At 26.6% G+C, this 26,230-nt stretch overlaps 1 protein-coding gene across 2 annotated transcripts in view; it reads right to left on the reverse strand.

Annotated features, from left to right (window-relative positions):
* LOC108723328 (uncharacterized) overlaps window positions 1-26,230 on the reverse strand; it is a 44,130-nt gene that overhangs the window by 8,335 nt on the left and 9,565 nt on the right. For both annotated transcript variants that reach the window (XM_018449006.1, XM_018449007.1), the window contains exons 2-8: window positions 10,462-10,525; window positions 7,539-7,798; window positions 4,456-4,519; window positions 3,143-3,238; window positions 2,742-2,842; window positions 2,491-2,622; window positions 26-199 (exon numbers count right to left, since the gene is read on the reverse strand). In XM_018449006.1, the coding sequence (XP_018304508.1) occupies window positions 26-199; window positions 2,491-2,622; window positions 2,742-2,842; window positions 3,143-3,238; window positions 4,456-4,519; window positions 7,539-7,798; window positions 10,462-10,525 (891 nt within the window). The remainder of the gene's footprint in view (window positions 1-25; window positions 200-2,490; window positions 2,623-2,741; window positions 2,843-3,142; window positions 3,239-4,455; window positions 4,520-7,538; window positions 7,799-10,461; window positions 10,526-26,230) is intronic.

The following is a 26,230-nucleotide window of genomic DNA, read 5'->3' on the forward strand; positions in this document are numbered from 1 at the left end:
AAGAAAAAAATGTAAGGAGATGTACCCTAAAACGCGTAAGAAATTCTTGTTGTCTTGTAATATCTGTCGCTAAGATCAATGAACTGATATGCCGTTGAAGTTCTGATCTCACGTCGGCTGGTAATTGTGCCGAAACACCGCTTTCTAGAAGACATCCTATAGCCGATCTCCAGTGATGATTTTCGAGAACAGAAGTATTCTGGAAATTGTCAACCTTCGATTACAGATAGATATTGCTTAATTTATAAATAATAATTGTCAGAAAAAAAATAAAAAATATATATAACAAGATGATACTATATATAACAAGATTTATAAATTAAACAATAATACTTAAGAAATAAATTTAGAGCATTTAAAAAAGAATGTAATATAATTTGTACAAATTTTATTTTTTGAACAATAAATTGAAAAAAAAATTTGTTTTCCATTAATTTATGATAGACACGTTTTAATCTGATTGAATATTTACAAATAATCTCGCTATAAAATAAAATATAAGTATTTATAATTCACGTCAAGCTAACGATATTTTCAAAGTGATATGATTCAAGAGATATGCGATTCTCCTTGAAATATATTATGAAACGTAATAATTTAATACGTATTTGTTTACATAGTTGCACGCACTTCCAACTTTTATTTTATTTATCAATGAAATGGGATTTGCAAAAGATGAAATAATACATCATAATATATGTATAAATGGAAAGCAACTCATATATAATTTACAATCTAGACAGATATCAATGAGTTTTTTGTTAAGATGTGGACAAATTGCAGCATTTTTCGCTTTCTAGTTACTATTTTAACATGTCTGGATAAAATTATATTTTTATATATAATTTTTTACAAAGCATCTTTCTAGAGTTTAATTAGAAAATGTGTGTTTTGACGAGTAAATTGTATTTGTAACGATATTTTACCTTACAATTTTCTTGCAGTGAAATATGATATTAATTCTGAACAATGTTGTGAAGCATATTCATACCTGCTGTTTTGTCTTGCACACCTTAGCTTATACAGCACGCGAGTAATAATTATGACATTTATGACATTTTCACTTCGAAAATTTCGTCATCATTCGAAAACTAATTTATCGAAATATTTCTGTATGATCGCTTATTGCAGGGTAAATTCATATAATATTTACAATAACAATGTAATATAAATAAAAAATTAAATTATTCTTATAATTATACTTCTAATATTATACCATATCAAATAACTAACACATCTTTCCAAATTGATGAATTTTTTCGATACGATAAATTTATAATATAGTTGTCTTAATTTCTCAACTTAAATGAATTTTTATTTATTTAGGACTTTTAAAATTTATTATACTTATATGCTGTACATAATAAGTATCTATTATAATCTACAAAAAAATACAAAATTGATTCATGTTAATATATCACTTAAATTTTAAAAAAGAATTTTATCAATTAGAAGTGAAATTACATAAATTATTTAAAAGATATAATGACAAAAATTCCCCCAAAAATATGAAAAAATTTACTTAAAGAATAATTATCTATTTTTTAAATATTTAATTATTATAATTATTTATAATCATTATTATTAAACTCATATTAAATTTATATTTTGCAACGTAGCAAGCACATTTTTTTTTATTTTGTAATCATATTTTATGTGGTAATGTGTGAGAGCAATCGACTCGTAGCCAACAAGTCCCGGATTTGAATCCAACCCTCATCCCACATATATGTATCTCGATTTTCAATCTGGATTTTTTCCATCCATATTTCATAAAATTTGGTATTTTTCTCGAAATAAATTTGTCGAGGTATATGCAGTTTTGTCAAAGTTAAATATAAAAATGTCCAGCTTGGTATGACAAATCGAGTATACAAAAATATATTGCGTAGTTTTAAAGTTAAAATTTTCGATACCAACTATACAGTGATGCAAATAAAAACGTATGGTTCTATTTAACAAAATGTTGAGCTTGAAATCTTTTAAACAAATGATCTAAAAAAAATTTTTTTTCTTTTGTTATCCTCTTAATTGCTCCCTCGAAAGAGAATTTTTTCTCAAATATCAAAATTAACAGAAATATTTCAAGTGGTAGTCAAGATGTATGAAATTATAATAAGAAAAAGTTTTTATATCAATTGATTTAAAAACTATTATATAATTCATACATTATATAATTCATACATTCACGTTAAATTTATTATTTATTATTTTCTTAGACATTAACATTAAAAAATTAATAATTTTAATATGCTAGAAAATATCAAATTTATATGTTATGTGATCAAATTCCTGTATGTGACCAAATATTCAAAAATTATCTAACTTATATATAAAATGTATGTATAATCGTGATCTATTCTACAATATTAACGTTTCTTTCGTAAGTTTGCATGATTGAACAATAATTTAATGAAAATTATTCTATTACCACACGTCATCCCCAGATTTTCAATTCTATAATGAACAATTTAACAAAGATGTTCCTACCTGATAAAGCGCAGCTAAATGATTACTCGTTGCGACCAAAAACGGTTGATTAACACCCGGATGATCTAAGTCATGCGTTACAGCCGCTATCAAGGAAGCCATAATTTCTAAATTGGTTAGATGTGTTTTAATCTGCAAATTTATAACTCGGTCATTCTGTCTCACTGAAGAATTGAGATATTACATGCTGCTTATATTTAAAAAAATTCTACATTTGTCTATAAAGCTGCAAAATAAACATAAAAAATTACCTTTTTTTCTTGGAGGAAGCAATGCATTGCCTGAGTGACATCCGTAGCATGTATACTGTTGTGGTAAGGATTTGTACTGTGATAACCTTCCTCGATAAAAGCTTCAATTAAATAATTACATAAATTATTTGACCATGATATTCAAATTGATCACTTTTTCAAAAATTTTTATTCATTTTTACTTTCTTATTTTTATTCTATCTTCTTTTTTTACATAATAAAAACGATACAAATCTGTTTTAACTTTCTCCTCTCTCCCTCTCTCAGGAAAAATATGATTAGATAAGTGATATTTCTATGTGCTCATCACGGCTTTGCATTATAATCAATATAGAATAAATAATAATTAGTTTGTTCATAAGAAATCGCGGAATTTTAAACAATTAAAAGTGCATTCTTACCAAATAGTTTCCATACTGTTACAACATCCAAACTGAAGTATTGAAAAAGACCATAACAATGGAAGAGATGGACACATAATACCGGCAGCGAACGACCTGAAAATTAAACACAACATTACGTATAATGATAATCTAATTCTAAACGAATTAATGATTTTAATCCCTTTGTGAATCTGTGTTTATACAAATTAGATCTGTTAATACTTTAATAATTTAAATATTTCATGTAATATTTTTTTAAATATAAAATCCTTTTTTCAAATATTTGAAGATTTAATTCATGTTTAATATATTATATCATTAATATATTATATCATATTAAATCATTTTTAAATATTAAAATTATTCATATCTGAAGTATAGAATATTGAACGCTACTGTATTCTTTTGTTTAAATATTGAAAGTTATTATAAAATTTTTTGAAATGCAGGTTTTTAAAGTGTTATTTAGAATTAATAAATACAGTAAGTTTAATCCTCTTCTATAGACAAATATTGGAGGTTATTATGCGTAATAATAAATTTTTCTTTCCAAACGTATTGCAATTCATCAAAAGACAAAATTAGGATGATGAAAGATTTTAAGCTGCACACTGTTAAATCTATAGTGTCAAATTTAACTTAACGTGAGTCGCCACTGCTCCTACTCAATCATATCATTATTTTAGACTAAAACAATGGTTATAGTTGGCATTATATAGTGTCAAATTAACATAATATAGTGTCAAATTTAACTATCGTTTTGGTAAAAAATAACGATATATTTAGTAGAAGCAGTGGCGACTCACGTTAGATTAAATTTGATATAGATTTAACAGTGCATATTATTTTTAATAGAAGATCATAATTTTGCTTCAAAATAAAATAATTTTTTCTAAATAAAAACTTATTTAAATATTTTTCATATCTTTTACAATAAGATCAAATTTTCTAACATGTTCTATTCTGCACTTTTTATTTTTGTGTGGCTTTGTTCAGACCGTGTATTAACATTAAACCATATTAATGTACTTATTATGTGTCAAAAGTTTTTATTGTAAAAATTTTTGAACCAATTCGAATAGTTCACGGTATAAAAGAAAATAAAAATTCTTATTATAACATTTTCATAAATGATATATCGTTATTAAATGTATTCAATTAAATATCGTCATATAATTTTTATTTATTTAAAAAGTTATGAAAATAATAAAATCATTTTGGAAAAATTTGCAATATTAAAATAAAACATAAGAAGTATAATTTTATAATATAAAATTGGTTGTTTTATTAATATTGTAAAAATTTATATACGTAATTTTCACTATACTTACCACCTGTGACTGTTTCCAGCGTGAAAGCATTAAAGCGCCAGTTTCCAGCTCTTTGTAACACGCACTGTAACACATACAATCCAAATATGATGATACTCATAATGGAGTATTGTTAGTAGAAGGAATGAAAATATAAACTCAGCGCGCGCATGAAAATATAATGAGAAAAGGATATCATATTATTCTTATGTAAAATTAAAATTTAAAAGTAAAGAATTTTTAAAATTTTTATTATTTGTAACAAATATAGGTTATTTTTTATTATATTCTTTCTAGATTACAAAATTTTTTATTTGTTTCGAAAAACAATAAAAATTGTTTTTCGAAAGTGTTGCGTTATATATAATTTATAAATTATAATTAAAAATAAAAACTTTGTTTTATATAGATATTAGAAAAATAAAATCATATAGTGTTAAAAAAATTTCTTTTTATAATTAAAAAAAATTTTACTTTGACAAAATTTTAAAACCTGATTATAATATAAAGTATTGCTCAAAATTTGAAAATTGATATAAATTTAGATAAAAAGTCCGTAGCTTAAAGTAAATATTTTTAATATAGTTTAATATTATTTTATGTCAAAATAAAGCAATTTTTCTCTAAACAACAAATTATTTAAATATTTTTTATATCTTTTACAATAAGATTAAAACCTCTAACATGTTCTGTGCTGCGCTATTTTTGCGTGACTTTCCGTTCAGATCGCGTGTAAGTATTAGCAGTAGCCCATGTTGGCACATTTATTACATGTGCTAAAAACGTATGTTTTATAATAACTTTAAGATTTAAAAATATATTATTACATATTAAAATAAAGGTAACATATAAAATACAATAATTAATGATTTTAAAAAACATAGAGTATTATAAAAAAATCAAATGTGTGGAAATATATAAAATATTTAAATATAGTTAAATATAAAACAAGTTATATACTTTTAAATGAATAATATTATTAAAACAACATATTAATATTAAATATGATATGAAATATTTTATGATAGTATAATATATCTGCTTACATATATTCAAAATATTATAAAAAGCCTGAATGGCAAGTTCAATATGATTCTTCTGATCTGATCGCGTCGCTAACATGAAATGTGCTAAGGATAAATAATTGCTGATTATCATCGTATAACGGTTTCGAAACAAGCATGTCACCCACTGATTATTATCATCATAATATTTATCCACAAAAATTAATACAGAAGTTAATACGAAGACGTTCAAATTTAAATTATAATTTAAATTGCATGCCCAAATAACGAGGCATACGTGAATGCGGTTCGCATCACTTAATATTGAATGTACTTTCTTGAAAAAATTGGCAGATTTGCTAACGCAAAGTTTGATAGAAGCGACAAATATGAGCGAAGAAGTTCATCCAAACGTGGAACAACGCATAATAATTAAATTTCTTACCAAGGACGGAGTAAAATATTTTCTCGGAAATTGCACAAGGATGGAAAAAGCACAGTACGGCAAGAAAACGTCGTCAGATATAAGCATTTATAAATGAAGTAAGGCTTTAAAGAAAGGCGACAACACGTCGAGAATGAACCGCATCCCTGACGCCGAAGAATATCGATAATGGCAGAGAATGCTGACCGAATTGATGAAGTTATTTGTGCTGATCGGCGCATTATAGTGCGGGATATTGCCTCAATTTTGAATATATACATACCTATTTCCGAGGATTTTATTCCTTTCTTGATAAGAAATTTTATATTATGCGTTATTCCAAGCTAGGATGAACTTCTTCCATCATATCTATCACTTCTACTGAATTTCGCGCTGACAAATCTATCAATTTTCTCAAAAAAGTTCACATATATATGAGTAGATAGGTTTTCAACCTATCTACTCATATATTTCTCCGTAATAGGGCAATAAGTCTAACTGCACTTTTCAAAAAAATTTTATAATATATATTATTATTTTAGGGATGTCGCATTAACTATATTAGGTACTGGGCTTGAAGTTGGTACATATAAAAAATTGGAAGAAATCTGGGAAATATGCTACTTCTTTCATTTTTTTGTGATAACAATAAAATAAGACGTCCTGATATTCTATCAAGGGCGTTGGCGTGAAACAAAATGACTTTCTATTCATATTAGAGATGAAAATGACCACATTTTACGATAATTTACTTGGTAATTTACTGTAAATTAATCAGGCTGTAAATTTATGAAGGCTGGTAAAATGGTAATTTAAAAAAATTATAAAAATAAAGTAATTTGATATAAGAGCATTTAGTCATTAAGTTAAAAAGTTTAAAAACACTTTATTTAATTTAAATTTTTATTTTGATGTAACATAATTTTGATAGGTACTACATATTGATATAATAATTAAGAAACTATATAGATATGTAGTATATATATATATATATATAACTAGAGAAACTTCAAATAAATTTTTTATTAAAATTTTGAAAACAAAAAGTGTGACAGGTACAGTAGTCTTAAATTATATTTTTCATACCTTATAAACTTATAAAATTAAACGATAGAAATAGAAGAAAAAAATGTATCATCATGTGACTTTTCAAATTACGTGATTTTAAAAAATCACGTACTGATTTGGAACAATCCATTACGTGATTTATATGTTTTAATTGCATGATTTTGTTATGTAACTTTGTGACATAATTTTTTTCAGTAAGGTACGTTTAGATTTAGTTAATAGGTTTAGTTAATAGACCTGTTATTCTATCAGCGATTTCTATTAGGAATATTGAATGATTGTATAATCTTATACATAATTACGAAAATACAGTCTATTTGTGCATAAAACTATAAAAAACAACAAATTTTACTAAAATTACCAATAAATTACCATTTTACCGTAAATAATTGTAAAATTGAATTTGACAGTAATTTTGCATTTCTAATTCATATTCATGCACACTATGTATGAAACAAAAAAGCATTTGTTAGACTTAAATCTCGACTGAAATCTTAAAAGTTAAATATAATAGAAAATATTGCTGTATGATATTAATGAAAATGGTTTTAATTTTTTACAAGTATTATAATTATTTTAAAAAGCATTATTTCTTATATATAAATTACCTGCACCAGCCCGTGGAAGATATCATCCAAGATACCTGGTTCCTGATTCAAGGATCTGGTAGTAAGCTTCTTACGTCGTCTTTTATGCATCGTCAGAAATCGGCCAGTATGCCTGGGTCTATATTGATCGATGTCCAGACTCTCCAGCAGAATTTGTTCCGCATCCGATAAACGTCTGAATGCGGCTTCCGCCGTAGATGATCCATTACGGACTTCTGGTAACGTAGTCGATGCACCAGAATTACGAAATAAGCTGCTATCTATGAAATAGTGAGCGTTTTCAAGATGTCATAAGTGATAAATTATCTTTTTAATCTTAAAATAAAAAAAATAATAAAATCACAGCCTTATTTACTAAAAGTGTAAAATAATTTGGTAATATTTTAAATTAGCAATTATATAGTAAATCATTTTAAGCAGAAAAATATTGTGACATTTATTTTTCCTGAATCCTTATGTATAAAACATAAAAACATTAAAAGTAAATAAAAGTAAAAAATAATATTCAATATATATTTAAAAATGAGATACCGAAATATTTAAATACAAATTATTAAGTATTTAATTACTGCTCTAGAATTATTTTATTCATAATAAAATTAAATATCTTACATAGGCTATTAATGAATTTAATACAAATATATATATTAAAAATATATACTAATATAATTAAGCGAAGAAGGCCATATTCCAATCAAGGATCTTAATGCCTAATAATATTTTTGTGGGAATTTATTAATTTCGGTTCAAGCAAATTGCGCGTCGATTGCTTCTCAATTTAATTTGTACACAATAGGTCTGTTTTTTATTGCTGCACTTTTTCTGAACTGGTACACACAGTGCAATAAGTTGAAATAAAACAAATATACGTTTGTTTCACTTCAACTTATTGCACCGGTTCAGAGTGCAGCAATAAAAAAACAGACCTAATATCTCGAGTAATCGATTAAGCCTAACAAAAAGCCAATTGATCTAGTCGTTATTGAAATTTAATAATTATGTTTTTGCTTAACTAGACAGCTCGCATAAAAATACATAATCTCACTTGTCTACTGATGCGTGCACTTGTGGAACGAGATATTACCGTGTATCTCGATTTCTTCTTTCAGGAAATCGAATCAATTATTACTTTTAGTATTATTAGAATATATGACGCTATTGGTTATTATTTTAATAAAGTGAAAGAAAGAAAAGATTAGAGATATGAATGGTTAAATGATAGTTATTTGTCTTGTTACGAGAATAGCGAATAAGAATGCCGTAAGACATATACAAATGATGAGTAGATGAAATATTAGAGTGTGTTGGAATGAATGCGCCTCGAGTAATTGCAAAAAAAAAACAAAAAGGATGGAAAAATAAAGCAAAAAGAGACTGCAGAAAATAAGAAAAGCAAGGAATGTAGGGAGGATCAGAAAAAAAAGAAAAAGATAGAGAAAAAGCAGAGAAGGTAAAATAAAACAAAGAAAGAGAATAACAGAGAGAACTGAAAGAATGATAAGAAAGAAAGAAAGAATTGCAGATACTTGCGATATAACATACGTAAAATATTCTGCAGATTTATATACACGGAAAGATTAGTATATAATATTCTAGTAAGTTTTACCAAAAATTGTTAGCTGCTTTGTTACAACGGCTAACTTAATAACATATTTTATCATTGCTAAGTTAGCAGTTTAATTTACTGTAACTATTATAAAACATATTTATTTGCTTTTTAACTCATGCGTTGGTTAATTTATGCTGCAAATTTAATAATATTATTTATATTTCACTATAGTCTTCATTTATATATGACAAAAATATCTTTAAGGATGTAACATTATCAGAAAATGCAAATTCTACTTTATTAATGACACATACCATTACTTTCTAACAATAACGGTAATTTCTAATATATTACATTTGCTGCAAAAAATTATACGATGTACGAGCCGCTGTTTGTTAGCTACGTAGCATTTACTTGGCAAACAAACTGGTAGCTTTATTGCCTTGAACGCACCCATCATGTCATTATCTTAATAATATTTTTATAATACAAATATCCAATATAAAAATAGGAATGATTAACTATTATATTGCTCTCTTATATCTAGAGGCACAATAAAATCGTCAATCGTTTTTAGTATTTACATAATATTTTTTATCCATTTCCTACTTGAAAATAATTTAAACAGAGGGAAAAATTAATTATCTTACAATCTCAGTGCCATAACTTTGTTATAATGTAAGACAAGTACAAAGTGTGATAGGGCATAAATAGATTTGATATTTTCAGATTTTCATCAGGCAAACTGATGACTAATATTAATATGTAAATTATAAATATTTGTATTTTTTATACTTTAAATTATACATCGACTATTATTTGGTCTGATGCTAGTGTGACGCTAGAAGTGAAATATACACAGTTTCACCTTATTGATTTATTATTAATAATTTGATTTTAATATTATCAATACTGATAAGACATTTATGAACTTGCTTAATATTAAACTAAAAATGAGTAAAGATACTAACCTGACCTATCCATCTAATTACATTATATTAAAATAACATATGTACATTAAGATCAGACCATAGTTTTTGCATTCCTAAGTGTGAAGTGTTATCTATAAAATGTATAAAATATTATTCACAAATGTTTCTGCATAAAATGTAACTTTTAAAATTTCTTCATAAAAAGAAATTTTTATTAAACTAATCGTGTAGTAATATTAAATATAATGAATTTTTTTGCAACATTACATTTTAATTTAATTGCTACAAAGAACTGGCTGATTAATGATTGTAATTAAATTTTTGGTATTGTTAAAATATTTTATTTTATCGAACATTAATTGTATAATGTGTGTGTATAACTCATAAAATAATTATTATCATATTCCGAAATTTACAAAAGAAAAAACGTAAAGTTACTTACCGGAAATACACACAAACACCGCATTCTGTTCCTCGCTGTTCACCGTTACCTCGCCAGTCCGCCTCTATAATAATTTAAATAAATTTTATATTAATTGTTATTTTCATTACAGTTGTTTTCATTTAACTTAGCATCATTATCACAGTAAATAATTAATTAATGTACGAGATTTTCACATAAAACATGAATGCTTTTTTGTTTATTAAAAGAAAAGTTAATATGAGAAAAGTAGTAATAAATTATTATTTACATATGTAGTGCACTGTTAAATCTATAGCGTCAAATTTAGCTTAACGTGAGTCGCCACTGCTCCTACTCAATCATATCGTTATTTTATACTGAAACAATGATTGACACTATACAGTGTCAATTTAACACTATATAGTGTCAAATTGACGCGAGTCACGTTAGGTTAAATTTGACACTATAGATTTAATGTGTAGGTCAACAAAGACGTAATAATTAATATTTTAGAAAAATAGATTTTTTCATTAAAAAGTTATGCTGACCCAACTAAATAAAACAGAAAATGTCAGAATTTCAATTGTAATAAAAACGAAATTCTGGTTCAATTGATTTATCTATGTAATGAGATTACAATTAAAATTCTAGTATGTTTAACAGAAAGAAATTAATCATAAGTCTAGCTATTTCTAGAAGAATTTTGATTCGTTCATTTTCTAACAAATATACTAATCAAATATACCAGATTTTTAATATATAAGCAAGATTTTTTTCAATTTAAAAATGCGTTTTTGAGATATGCGCAAGAAACATCTATATTCTAATCTATGTATTCTAATCATATCTTTATAACACACTTTCTGACATTTGCTGATTGGTGACAGTTCTTTCTTCGCTTCTTCAATACGAAATAATGTTCTAGATGTATAGTATTATCTATATATAACTTTTATGCGTAATATATAATAACGTGTTGTATAACGTTTGTTAAAGTGCTAAAGAGAAATTTAGCCAAACATTTTTGGCCGAATGTCAAAAATTAGAATGATGCAGTGAAAAATAAATATAGATGTAACTGCACTGACCTAATGCAATAACATAATTTTATTTACAATTGCGTAATTATGAGCATCGTAAAATGATTATCGTATCAGTCTTTTAATGTAAATAGAAAAAAAATATTCCTGCACTGAAAAAAATGCATGTAATTTTATATGAAAATTACATGTACATGATTGGAAAATTATCTAAATTCAAATTTCAAATATGCTTGGAAATTTATTGGAAATTGTAAATTTCCAATCATATTTAGGCAATTTTCCAGTCATAAACATGTAATTTCTATGTAAAATTACATGCATTTTTGTCAGTGTGTATATCTCCTTGCCGCAGCGCGTCCACTGCATTGCCGTTTCATCATACTCGTATCTTCACCGTATACATATCGCACACTTCGAAATACATATCGCATGCTTCGAAATGCATACAGCATAATTCGAAAAATGTAATTGTTCATTGTAATCATAAAATGCAATCACAACGAAAACACTAAAATGTGTAATATATTGAACAAATGAAAGTTTAACAGAAATATATCACGTAAATAAAAATCTAGAACTACCATTATCGATTATCGTAATCTAAAAGCAAAGTAATTAAAAATTCTCAAATTAAATACAAAATATTTTTTGCGAAATAAGTTAAAAAGTTATCGAAAACACAAAATTATACAAGAATAAACTACATTAAAGAAATAAGTTGTGCTGTGCCGACTTTAATATTAAAATTTTCTGCAATTTATTTCTCTTAAGATAGCTTAGCCCTAAATTTATTACGAAAAATTCTAAAAGAAAAAAAATCTGTTAGTAAATAGGACTAAGATTATGAATGGACTTTTATAACTTTTTTTAAAAATACATTTTTAGAAAGTATTTTGATATAATCAAATTTGTCTTTAAATAAATTTTATGTTGATTACAAAAACATTCTTAAAATGCAGTAATTAGAATATTTTAAAAAATATGAATACACTGTTACAAAGTGCGTTTAAAATCACGTTATAAAAGTTTTGTTTAAAATATTTTTACATTTATCATTTTATTGATGTATATTTAGAAATACAAAAATATTCTTTTTTAAAGGATATTTTATTCCCTTAAAATGCATAATAATATTATATATCATAAAAAATACGTTTATTTAAAAAAAAGTAAGATTTTTTTAATTATAATTATATTACATCATATTTGTAATATTTGTATATTACATCATATTTGTATATTAGTATGTTTCCTTGTTAGTATATTGATTTATATAATATTATAATATAATATATATTAATACATTAATATATTAACATATTAATATATTAATATATTAATACATAATTTACACAGTGAAAGGCTGACGGTCATTTTAAAGTACTTATCTAGTTGGAGTATACGTAACTGTATGTAAAATTATGCTACTGCGTCAGTGCGTTTATTTCGATCTATTTATTTTTTCACTACATTATTTTAGTTTTTGATATTTCGCCAAAAATGTTTGACTGAATTTCTCGTTAGGATTTGAATTAACACATTGTTATTCGTAGAAATTATTTATAATATACAATATTAAATAACTGTCTTCAATGTTACTTCATATTAAGAAATAAATATTACAAAAAAATATAAATAGTTGCCAAACAGCCAGTTACAAAATGACTACAGATAAGATGCTTATATAATGATGTTTGTACATTTGTCATTTTTCAAAAGTGCGAAAAACAATGCATTAACATAAAAAAGTGGCGAGCAATTGAAGTCAAAATTATATGTATATGAATTTGGCGTTAATTGCTCTTTAATTTTCCTTAGAAGTTCCAAAAATGTAAAAGATTATAAACTAATTTAAAAATTAAAAAATATAAAAGATTATTCGTTTGAAATATTTTCTCATATTTTTTTAACGATAGTTAGAATGACTTTGCTTGAATGACATGTCGATTTTGCTTATACGAGGGACACTACTTATATTTTGAGCCTTGGCAACACTGAGTGTTGTCAGGTGCCATCTGACGTTTCCACTAGAAAGTTTGACATTTTTGACCATAACCTTCTTCAGAACGTTTTGTTATTTGAGCGCGATTTGTATTGTTTACAGTCACTTGAAAATTGTGTCTCAGCCAAAAAATGGAATTAACTCGTGAAAATTTTCGTGCAATGATTTATTATGACTTTCGACGTGGATTATCAAGACAAGAGTGCATCGATCAACTTACTTCCACTTTTGGCGATAAAGCCCCATCCTTTGCCACTATGAAACGCTGGTATAACGAATTTAATCGTGGTCGCCGTTCGCTCACCGACGAAAGTCGTGAAGATCGTCCAAAATCAGTTGTTGTGTCAGAAAACATTGATGCTGTGCAAAAACTAATAATGCAAGATCGTCATGTGACATACTGTGAGATTGAGACAACCTTAGGCATTAGTTCCACCAGCATATATAAAATATTGCATGATCATTTAGCCGTAAAAAAGGTTTGTTCTCGTTGAGTTGAGCACTTATAAAAAAAATGTGTTTCCTCTTTCAATTTATCGCCATTTTCTTAAAAATGGAATAATATGAATTTTTAAATATATTTCCTTATAATATATCTAGATATAATATTATATATTCTTCATATAGTTTTTCTACATATAAATGTATTAAAACAGAAATATAAAAAATAAATAGTTTACAAGATATTTTATGCTTTATTTTAGTATATTTTAACATGAAATAATTCAAAAGTTATTAATTTCTCAATAATCCTTAATATTTTTATGAACAGAATAATAAGATCAATTGATTTAAAGAAAACATATAGTTGCCTTTCAAAAAGATGTGCATGTTACACAAATCTTCATTTAAAATAAATCTGCTAAAATTTATTTAAATAATAACTTAAGTCTATTAGTTTGGATAATTTTTACAAAATTTTTGGAAAATTATAACAAACACTCTTTTATTGATGATGTTTTGTTTCTTCATTCACATACTAAAAGCAGCTTAAGTAACAATACATTTCACGAACAACTACCGAAAATCACATTTTATTACACATTATTAAATCGTTATATAAAATATCTCACAAAAAAAATTGTAATAAAATATGGTATTTCATTGAAGAAATAAACTTGCCATTAAAAATATTTACAAAAATAATTTAAAACTTTCGTTTAAATCATTACATATATAGAGATGTTTAAATAAAATAACTTTTATTTTTCAAACAATTTGTTATAACTCTATTATTTAAAAAAATAATTAAAAATAAATATTTAAACCAAACACAATGTACCTATATAATGTATGTACATACATATGTCAATAAACTGTTTAAGGAATGCATTCATTAGAGAGATTAGACAAAGAGAATAGGTAGTCATTGCAGTCTTTGAACTTCCTTCAATTGTTTCTATATTGCGTGAAACACGATAACAGAAAGCAATAGCGTAACAAGTCGGCGGTCAATATTCGTGAATTGTATTCTTGGTTATGCCTATGTCTATGACTATGTCTATGTTTATATACGCGAATACATACGAATTATAGATAAGAATTATATATGTATTAAGAGTCGTGTCTCGTGCCAAGTGTACACGTGGTAGTGGCAAGACAGATCGGGTATACGCGAGCCGCTTAGTTGAGCCGAAGTACGATTATCGGATCTCAATAATGGCTGGACCAGTTAAGTTATAATAGTCTCAATCAATAGCTGGAGGCCCTATTGCATAAGAAAAGTCTTTAGTTTTGCTTTCTATGGAGCGTGAACAAAGATATTATAACGTAACGATATTATAATCGCAAAATTCAAATCAGTAAAAATGTATATATAATGGAACGTCACCATCTTCGTCGTGACATCCTTATTCCTGTACCTATATTCTGTCGTAAAAGCGCGCTAGCGAGACGTTCGAAGCTATAATATGCGTGAATCTTCGCAATAGATGAAGTTAAATGTGTGAGAGGTTTAGAATGATAACAAATTCATATAAATAATTTGATAAAAACTATGTATTTATACGTTCGCTATGTTGAGAATTTTTAATATATGTAGAAGAACGTTCGTAATTATTTTTTATTATGTAGGGTCCATTTTTAATTTTCATATCAAAATATTTCGAAAAATATATAAGATATAAAAAAATATTTTAGATAAGAAAAGTTATATGGCTTGACAAAGCATAAATAAAATCAAATTTTGAAAAAAATTTTTATTATTTTATATTTTTCAAGATATTTCGATGTAAAATTTAAAATGGGACACCCTTTATATTATAGCATATTATAATAAAATAGTTATATAAGGAAAAAATGTCTCAGAATATTATGTATTCTTCTTGAGATATACTTAGCTTTATATTCATGTTATCATCAGGGGCGTGACTAGCAAGTATATGCGACGCGTGCATAAGACGCAATGCAGCTTATGCAGCCAAAGCTGACAATGAGATTTATTGCATTATATTTGGACGTACTACAAATGCGATGAAATTGCAACTTCGTGAATGTAGTAAAGTAGTAGAGTGATAAATCTATAAATACAATACAGTGACGTCTATTTTGATCTACTAGACGTCATTAATGTCGTCTTTTAACGTCATTCTGCACTACCTGAGTTGGCAGTCTTCATTAAAACTGTTTCCTTCTATTTTATCCATTAAGATATGTCTTGCACGATTTATTTCTTGTCTCCATTTGAAGATTCCTAGCTTCAAATAACTATATATGCACACTTTTAGAACGGCCAACTCTTTTTGCGCCTTTGTCATATAGAAGTATGGATATATATTATACTTTATTGAATATAATATTTTTAATATCAAAAACAAGACAGTAAAACAATTATATAGTGTGTATAAATTTTATTTTACTTGATTTTGTAATATTATTACTTTTATAGAGAAAGATAAATTTAAATAACAATATTGTAGTATTTTATGTATTTTATTAACGATAAATAATATTAAATAATCACAAAATAATGATAGATACTGAAATGATAAAATTAACATAACTCAGTAAGATATGAATGTTTGATAAACTAATTTTGATAAATTAATTCATTGCTTTTTTTAGTTTCACGTCGTAGCGAGAAGGACTTAGTCTTCTTTTTTTTTATTTCTCATTCATCTCATTCAGCGAGATGATGCAGGAGAACACTGTTAAATTTATAGTGTCAAATTTAACATAATGTATATTTAACATAATCTATAGATTTAACAGTGAAATGCTTTGTTTGCGAATACTTAACTCGAACATGTTTAATTTGGTAAATTAAGATACATAATTACTTCTTCGCACTGCATGTCATGTGTATCACAAATATGACAAAAAATATATCTACAAAAATAATCACTTCACTGAGCTATTAAAATCTTTAAACTTATAGATTGATTGTAGTGCATGCTGAATCTTTTGCGAATTTGCGCAACATTAAAAAAATAATACATCAAAGCGCTTTATTCGCAAGCAAATTATAACGAAACAATAGGATAAGACTATTGAAAGTGCGGCGCAGTAAACAGAGCGCAAAAATTATTTTACAATAGTAAATCTAATTTTGCTTAATAATAATGTTCGAAAGTTTTGACTCACTTTGAAGTCTTCCTCAGCAAAAAATAATCCTAATAATAATAATTTAAATATTAACAATGGTTTCTCCTTATGCTGATTACTTTCAATAATTTAAATGTCCGAGGCATCTATTTTGATGAGAGCTGTTTCTTCTTGATAATATAAGAGATATCAAAGATATCAAAGGTGTCTATTTTGATATGGGCTAGACGCCAGAGACATCGTTTCTAATATAGACTAGTTACATTTAGTAATATAAATGCCAGAGACATCTAATCTAATGTGAGTTTCTTTTAATATCATTTAATGCTACAAGTGTTTCATAGTTCAATTTTATTGCCATTATAGTTAACCTTAATACATAAAAATGTTCAATTATCAATATCTAACAATAGATTAGTATTCAGCAATCAAAAAATTCTCAAGTTTGAATAACACAATTAAAAAAAAGATTGATACTTAATTATATAAGTCGCAACTGATGCGACAAGCCCTATAATCATAGAGTAACTTCGGCAAATACGCCGCATTGGGATTTACACCGCAAAAGTCAGAAAAAATAGGAGTGGTAATTTTTCCGTAACTACTCTATTACATGCCTTTATATTATATTAGTATTGTGTTATGATTTCAGCTTCTTACTGTTAATATTAATGAAATTATTGTGAGTTGAATCGATTTGTTATTGTAATAAGTAACGCCATCATAAATTATAATCTACATAAAACGATTACTGTAGGACGTGTAAAAGACTTAGTGATTATTTCATGATATATACGTGTAGAGGAATAAGTAAAGCATGTTGTATAGCAAAATACAAGTGCTTTGCTTTCGTATTCTTTGTTTAGTTTGTTGTCTTGTATATCCCACCTGTTTGGGATATACGGCATTTTTAGCGGGCGGGATTTATGCCCAAAGCATACAAAATGCGCAAATTGAATTCAGTGCACTAAATGCAATAAACGCATTACATGAAACCTGTACTTACATGTACCTCATGTCATAATGCTTGTAATATATGTAGGAAGATTATAATTATTATCTATTACTTCATATACATATTTATCATTTTTATTCTTTAATAAAAATTTATAAACGCATTTTATAAGTTATTGTGTCATTTTACGTCTTATTTATGTGCATTGTTTGTAAATTTTTCATGAGCCATACATCAGGAGCCCCCCCTATGAGATACACGGCAAAAATGCAAGGGTTTTAAAAAGTTCATTTTTTAATACGAAAAATAAATATTTCGGATTTCTAATATTTTTTTCATAGTAGTAGACAATACAAAGTTTTTACTGATATAGTTCGTTTACTTTAAACATAGTAAATAATACTTAATAAATCAAGTTTTTGATAGGTGTAGTGTATATACCGGAGTTCCCTATGTGATATATGATTGCAGCTTTAACAGCTTTCTAAAATGATATCATTTGATAGAACAATTTGATAAATGGAATCATATCTAACACAAAAAACCTATAAAAAACGATTACCTTCGTTTTTGTGCTCGATAAAAAGTTGAACGATATAATTGAAACTTTTATAATATTATATAAATTTCATATCTTCGATTATGCTCACTAAAATCATAGAAAACTATGATTTTTGCTTGAAGTAATACCTCTTTTTCGCCAATGTTTATTTCTAATTTAGATTTTGATTAGGTTCGGTTGGATTAGATTAGATTAAGAAGTTTTTTTTGGATAGAAATACATACACTGTTAAATGTAATAGTGTCAAATTTAACTTAACGTGAGTCGTCACTGCTCCTACTCAATCATATCGTTATTTTATAATTTGACACAATACAGTGTCAATTTGACACTATATAGTGTCAAACCTACACGATATAGTGTCAAATTTAATTATCGTTTTGGTAAAAAATAATGATATATTTAGTAGAAGCAGTGGCAACTCACGTTAGGTTAAATTTGACACTATAGATTTAACAGTGCACAGAGTAGAAATGGAAGAGTTGAAACCTTTTCTTCGTCTACATATTTACTTTACAATATATATACGAATCATATAGAATTTATATTTGTGATAAAACTCCGTTTTATATTTGAATAAGTTTTTAATAAATATCAAAACGGTTAAAGCATTTGCAATATTATAACTTTGATAATATGTTAATGTCAAAATCAGGCTTTGTATATCGGCATATTTATCTTATAATACATTAATTAAATTCTATATAATTTTTTCATTTTATTTGGAATATTAAAAATTAAATTATTTTCAATTATCAAAAGAGTAATATCGAAAAATAAATGTATGCTTCTTTATTGCAATTACATTTATAGTCATTTTAATCTATAGTAATTTTAATGTAATCTTGCAGAAATCGATACGTTTATCGACGAAATCGATTTGTTTGCTAAATGATTAGTCGTGTGCAGTGCGACGTTATTGAGCATAACATATGTCACAGGGTGAAATGTAGATATAATATAAATATATATATATTATCATAAAATTAAATGTTCTTTTATGTTAAAAAAAGACAAATTTAATATTCTTATAATTACAGAATATTAAAGAACTATAATTATTATTATAAGTATCATTTTTGTTTTATTAAAAATATTAATTGATTCTAAAATATCGAATAGTTAAATTAGAAATCAATACTCTGTCTATCAATATTTTGTCTAGAGTACTACTGATTCGGTGAAATAGAGATTAACAAGGTATATGCGACGCAGGGTAAACGGACAGACCATTCAAATCGACAAACAACCGAGCGCGAACATGACTTTATCAAATATTCTCGTACAATCTAAAGCAATTATATTCTGTTCGGACCACATTTATTTAAACTTTCTTTTTATATTTATGTTTCTATGAAATTCTTGTGTGTATGGACGTGTGCATGAATAAAATAAATATATAGATATTAGTTTACGTTATTATTTTAAATTTCTGTTTATCCAACCGAATAATATAACATGATGCTACATATTTTCCATATAACAATTTTTCATGCTTCTATGTTTGCCTACGTTACAAGATAAGTTTGTGATAGACTATTTCAATTAGCATGATAATACAGTTTTATTAGACAACAAATAAATCTTAATCTCTAAAATATCATCGTTGATATCAAATTGTATATTTTAGAGATTAAACGGTCATTTGATATCGATCATATGTAGCTACTTTCTCACAAAATGATAAGCTTGTGAATAAAAATTTTATTTGTATTTTATTTGTTACTGTGTATTTAAAAAATTTAAAAGAATTAATAAAATTATTTTAAAAAATGTGATTAAAAAAAGAAACCCAAAACTAATGGACACGAATAAAGATTGTGCACTGTTAAATCTATAGTGTCAAATTTCACCTACTAAAAATATATCGTTATTTTTTATCAAAACGATAGTTATATATGACACTATATCGTGTCAATTTGACACTATATAGTATCAACTTGATACTGTATAGTGTCAAATATAACCATCGTTTTAGTATAAAATAACGATATGATTGAGTAGGAGCAGTGGCGACTCACGTTAGATTAAATTTGACACTATAGATTTAACATCTATGAGGATTTGGATTAGTATTTGAGAAATAAAAATATTATAAATAACAATCTGTATCATTTCAATCTTGTATTTTTAACTACATATCTTCAACTACAGTATGCGCCAAAAAAAATGCGACTGTCACAATTAACACTTCAGTTGTCGGTTTAGTTAAATAAAGTGAGTGGACGGGGGCAAATTTGGTTATAACACAAATATTTTGTCCTACTAATATTTATTCGATATGATTTCCTTTAATTGCAATTACTGCGTTACTGTGTCACACTCGGCAAACTAATAGGGTGCGTTCTTTTAGGCATCGGATACAGCAGTTCTTGCAGTAATTCGTTCTTTTGGCACAACTGCACAATCGATTACAGCGCAGATTTTCGTTCTTTTGACAATGGATACGCAGTAGATACGCAGACGAATAGAATTAGCTGCGCAGCCGGCTACGTATCTGCGTAATCGTTTAAAAAATACGCAATCGGCAGCTCCGATGCGCAGCGACTGCCAAATCCGATGCCTAAAAGAACGCACCCATAGTGATTAAACGAGAGTCGTATTTTTTTTTACGCATACTGTACACATAATAAAAATATATAATTCGTATATATATATATATATATAAATACTCTTGGTAGGTAAGACAAAGAGAAAAGATAAATATAAATATATTCGTAAAAATCTTATAAATAGAATATGTAAATTATATTAATCTAATTTCAACTGTAATGTAATATAGGTGTGGGAACGCAACTTATTCTAAATTTTTTAAATGTTCTTAGACAACACATTATGTCCAAAATGGGGACATAAATCATCTTAAAAACATTATAGTTAAGACGTCTTTTTGACATCATATCATAAGACGTATTTAAAATATCTTATATCCCCATTTTGCACATGTGTGTTATCTGGGTTACAATTAGAGTTATTGATTATAAAGAGATTTTATCCCCCTTTCATATGAACCATTTTGTATGGAAATGAAATGTATGAAATATTTCATTTTTATATGTATAACATCGATATTATATATTAACTATACATATACGTGCGTGCATACATTTATGTATGAAATAAAATCATAGAAAAATAAAATTTTATTAATTAAATATGCGTATAGTACACATTTACAAGTTTTTTTAAGATTTAAGTTCGTCTCAATAATACTTGGCTAATTAGATTGATTTGACATTGGAACAGTTGATTTTATTTGATAACTTATACACTTTTAAATTTTTTTTTATATATTATGTAGCATATATTTTTTACCTTTGTAAGGTTTTTTATGAAAATTTAAAAAAATTTTTATGAAAGTTTCAAAAAAGTCGTAAAAAATTTTTTTAGTTCAAATATATTTATTTTCTAAAAAATATATATATTTCTATAGTATTTCGTGACTATAATTACATTTCATTACTTCTAAACCGTTTATTAATATTTATTTCACGATTTTATATATAGTAGGTACTACATTAGTATAAAATGTCCATATATTTATGTCCATATATACACTAGTGTAAAAAAACGCATTAACAACTTTCATATCAATAAATACCTTTAATCCTATCATATGATTCACTTTGATTTCGATTCAAACAAACGATATGCCACGAGCGCATTTCGCGGCTTCTATTGCGACTTCATAATCAACACTTCATCTTTTTAAATGTTCTGTCAATTATATGTATACGTATATATGTATTTGAACGTACGTGTGCCCAAGTTTTGTATTATTCTCTCTCTTTTGCTTTTTCACTCTCTTTCTCCCATTCTCTTTCTGCCTTTCTTTTACTCTTTGTTGGTCTGTTTCGTCTGCATCATCAGATCGGAAATTATTACGTGTATATACGTATCAAAGTACTACTATTGCATATTTTTAATAATATTGTATGTAGATATTGTGAAAAATTCACAGCGAGCAATAAAATCGCTATGAATGTGCATATGTGTGATTGAAACTGAAAATAAAAAAATGTCTCTTTTTGCGTAATAAATCGAGATTTTCAAAAGTAACTGCGAAACCAATTTTATTCTCACTGATCACAATCGAAAACTTACATCGACATTATATTAAAAATGCTCTTAAATTTTTAATGCTATCTAGTTTCCAAGATTTGTCTGAAACTTTTTTTTAATGCCTTCCTTTCCAGATATTTGAAGTGAGCATTTAAAATGGATCATCTTATTTTTATATGTGTATCTTTACATGCAATTCTTTTTAAATAAAAATAAATTTTTATGAATATGTAACATAAGAAACATATATTAAATCTGTGATTAGAATTGATAAATATCAATTCAGCAATTGTACTCGTATATTATAGTTATCCAGTGATGTTTGTTCTCTTGTTAATTCGTTAGCATAAAAACGATAAGATTACTTCAAATATTTTTAGATATAAAGAAATGAATAAAATGCAACTAATAATATTTCAGGTACATACAGGGTGGTCCATTTGAAGCTTCGGCATTGAATATCTCGAAAACTACATATCGGATCAAAAAAAGTGGATAATGAAAGTTGGTCGTCTCGAAAGGGGATATCCAATGATACCAAACTCGACCCTTCACCCTCATCCCGGGGGGTGGGGAGAGGAAAAATAAAAATCTTAAATGAAAACCCCTATTTTTTATTGCATATTTGAATCTGCAGAAAAATTACATTGATTTAACCTACGATTGAAGTCATTTTCGTTGAAAGATGGCGCTGTAATCGTCGAAAACTAAAACCATCTTGTATTGTAAATTCGAATTCTGTGGAGAAATCAAATTGCACCTACCAGTTTGTACTATTGACTTTTATGGTATGTAGGAGTCGTGTTCATCAGTTATGAAAAAAATGTATTTTGTTGCAAACTAGAAAAAACGTTCATTCTACTTTTAGCATTACTCGGGAACAACAACGTGGACGTAGTAGAATCATTTCCCATGGGGTGCTTGTTTAACGTGAGTCCCCTTGCGTCTCACAAGGATACTCTGAACTGCACAAAATCTTCAGATTTAACCACGAAAAAGTTGTTCAAAATTACCTCCATTAGTTTGGATACACAAGTTTAACCTTTTGTGAAAGCTGTCCACAGTTTGCAGTAACACATTTCGGGGTACCTCACAGCAGCGCGGCAAGCAGTCCCTCATCGGGCCGTCAGAGGGATACAATTGGAATAGGAGTTCCCATTAAAGATTTCAATACTGCCCCCTCCTGCCCCAAAGTGTGGGGTCAAGTTTGCTATCATTGGATAGCTTTTTTAAAAATATTTAACCCGTCTACTTTGACTTTAATCTGATGTATGATTTTCGAGATATTTTTCCCTATTTTTATACGGTTTTGTACCCATTCTAGTTTTTGATGATTACAACGCCATCTTTCAATGAAAATGACTTCAACCGTAGGTCAAATCAATGTAATTTTTTCTGCAAATCCAAATATGCAATAAAAAATAGGAGTTTTCATTTAAGATTTTTATTTTCCTCCTCCCCACCCCCGGGGATGGGGGTGAAGGGTCGAATTTGGTATCATTGGATGTCCCCCTTCGAGACGAATAACTTTCATTATCCACTTTTTTTGATCCGATGCATAATTTTCGAGATATTCAATGCCGAAGCTTCAAATGGACCACCCTGTATAACATACAGCGATAAATAATTATCTAGTTTACAAAAATATTTGAGTATATACTCAAATTATAGTGAGTGTCTAGTGCTATCCAGGATTAATGACGTGAATATAATAGATATTTAATGACGGTTAAAATGTTTTTTTCAGCATTAATCTGCTTACCTTTTACGTAAGAAGCATTTGTTTATCATCAATCTCTTTGGTTCTCACATATGGAATGCTTAGTACGTATTACAGTAAATATTTAAATAAATTACCATTTACATTAAATTGCATCATATGAAAGCTTTCATGAATTTTACAATATATCCGCCGTAATGCCTGCGTCTAATACGTTGTTTTACATCTTGCAAATTTTATTGATTAAATTCCAAAAATCTTTTCTTTTACATATCTTTGTATAAGAAAATCGAATGATGCAAGATCGGATGATCTCAATAGCCACTTTTGTGTTCTACTTCCTAATCCAATTTATCTATTTGGAAACAATCTGTAGAAATAGTTTATAGTCACGCAACTTTTATGAGTTATCAGAAATACCGATCTGTTGGTACCGTATATGTATATAACAATGCGTAAATAAATATTTCTTAAAAGAATTGGCAAGTTGTTTTAAAGAAAATTCAGATACGTTTAAAATTATTCGGATACGTTTTAAAGTCAATCACATGCTTATCGATATCTATAATTCTAGCCGAAACATAAATGATGAAAAAAGAAATATATGTTTTATACAAACAAAATAAAAAAATGAAAGACAAAAAGAGAAAATTCATCACTAATGGGATTCGAATCTGCAATTTAAATTTCAGACATATGTACAAATTAACATTAACTTTTTATTTTTTTTTAAATTATTCAATATCTAAGCACATCCAGCAAAATATGTATCAATTTTTTATGGCAGATTTGTCTACAAAAATTCAGCGAAATGAAAGAGTAACATTATGTGATTTTCTTGTAAGGCAAAATTAATTCTCACAATAAATTCATCGAAGCATCCGTTATGCTGGTGTCATAAAAGTTTTGAGATATTCGATATATTGTGTATGCGAAACATTTGAGCTTGAGAAGCGCACATTTTATTAGTTATTTTTGTTATTATAAGAAATAAGTATTTTAACAATTTCAAATATTATTTTTTTAAACATCTTATATATAAAGTTTATCATAATATCAATACGCTTTGATGTTTTATAATTATATAATAACAGAGAATACAGAATTTAAAATCTTATATAACATTATTTAAATATGATGTGCTTAAAAAAATATCGTCTAAAATGGGTTTCTTACACAAATATTTGGCACTGTCGGTATATTGGCCGTCAAATGTATTGCTCAAAATTATCTCTAATACGAATGGTCGACAATTTTCCATGAACTCTCATCGATGAGACATGCCAAGCAATGAAAATAGCAGAAATCTTGCGTCACAGTATCGTAAACGAAATGAGTTTATAAATATCACAAACAAAAAAAGAACCGCTACGAAATGTCATAAAATTTTAGCGTGTGCGTCACATTGTATAAAATTCGAAATAATAGTAACTAAATTTTTATCTTTTTAGTGTTGCAACAAAAACTTAATAATTATTTTAGGATAAAGAATAAATGATCGAAGAATAAATGATGCGAAAACTTTTATTTTGTATCAAGAAGTTTTGCAAATATGATCTACTTAATTTCTTATTCTTCGGTTATGTAAAAATTACAATCTAGGAAATATTAATAAACCTATAAAAATATCAGGATAATAGTTCAGATAATATATCGTTCAGATGATCAATAATATTTTACATAATAAGAAATATTTATAAATAATAGAGATTCAATAAATTTTTACTGTACTATTTGCAATTCCATCAAAGCCACCACTAACAATTATTATATAAATTTCTTTCTAAAATAAAACATTTAATTTCAAAAGTTATTTATTTTATATATATTTTATATATATTATATGTATTTATTTTTATTTTAAATAATAGACCTACTATCGTAATTTTCGAAATCTTGTAACGCAAAATAAACGCTTCTC

This window comes from Mycetomoellerius zeteki, unplaced genomic scaffold, assembly GCF_001594055.1.
Source record: "Mycetomoellerius zeteki isolate Tzet28-1 unplaced genomic scaffold, Tzet1.0 scaffold228, whole genome shotgun sequence".
Classification (NCBI taxonomy): Eukaryota; Metazoa; Arthropoda; class Insecta; order Hymenoptera; family Formicidae; genus Mycetomoellerius; species Mycetomoellerius zeteki.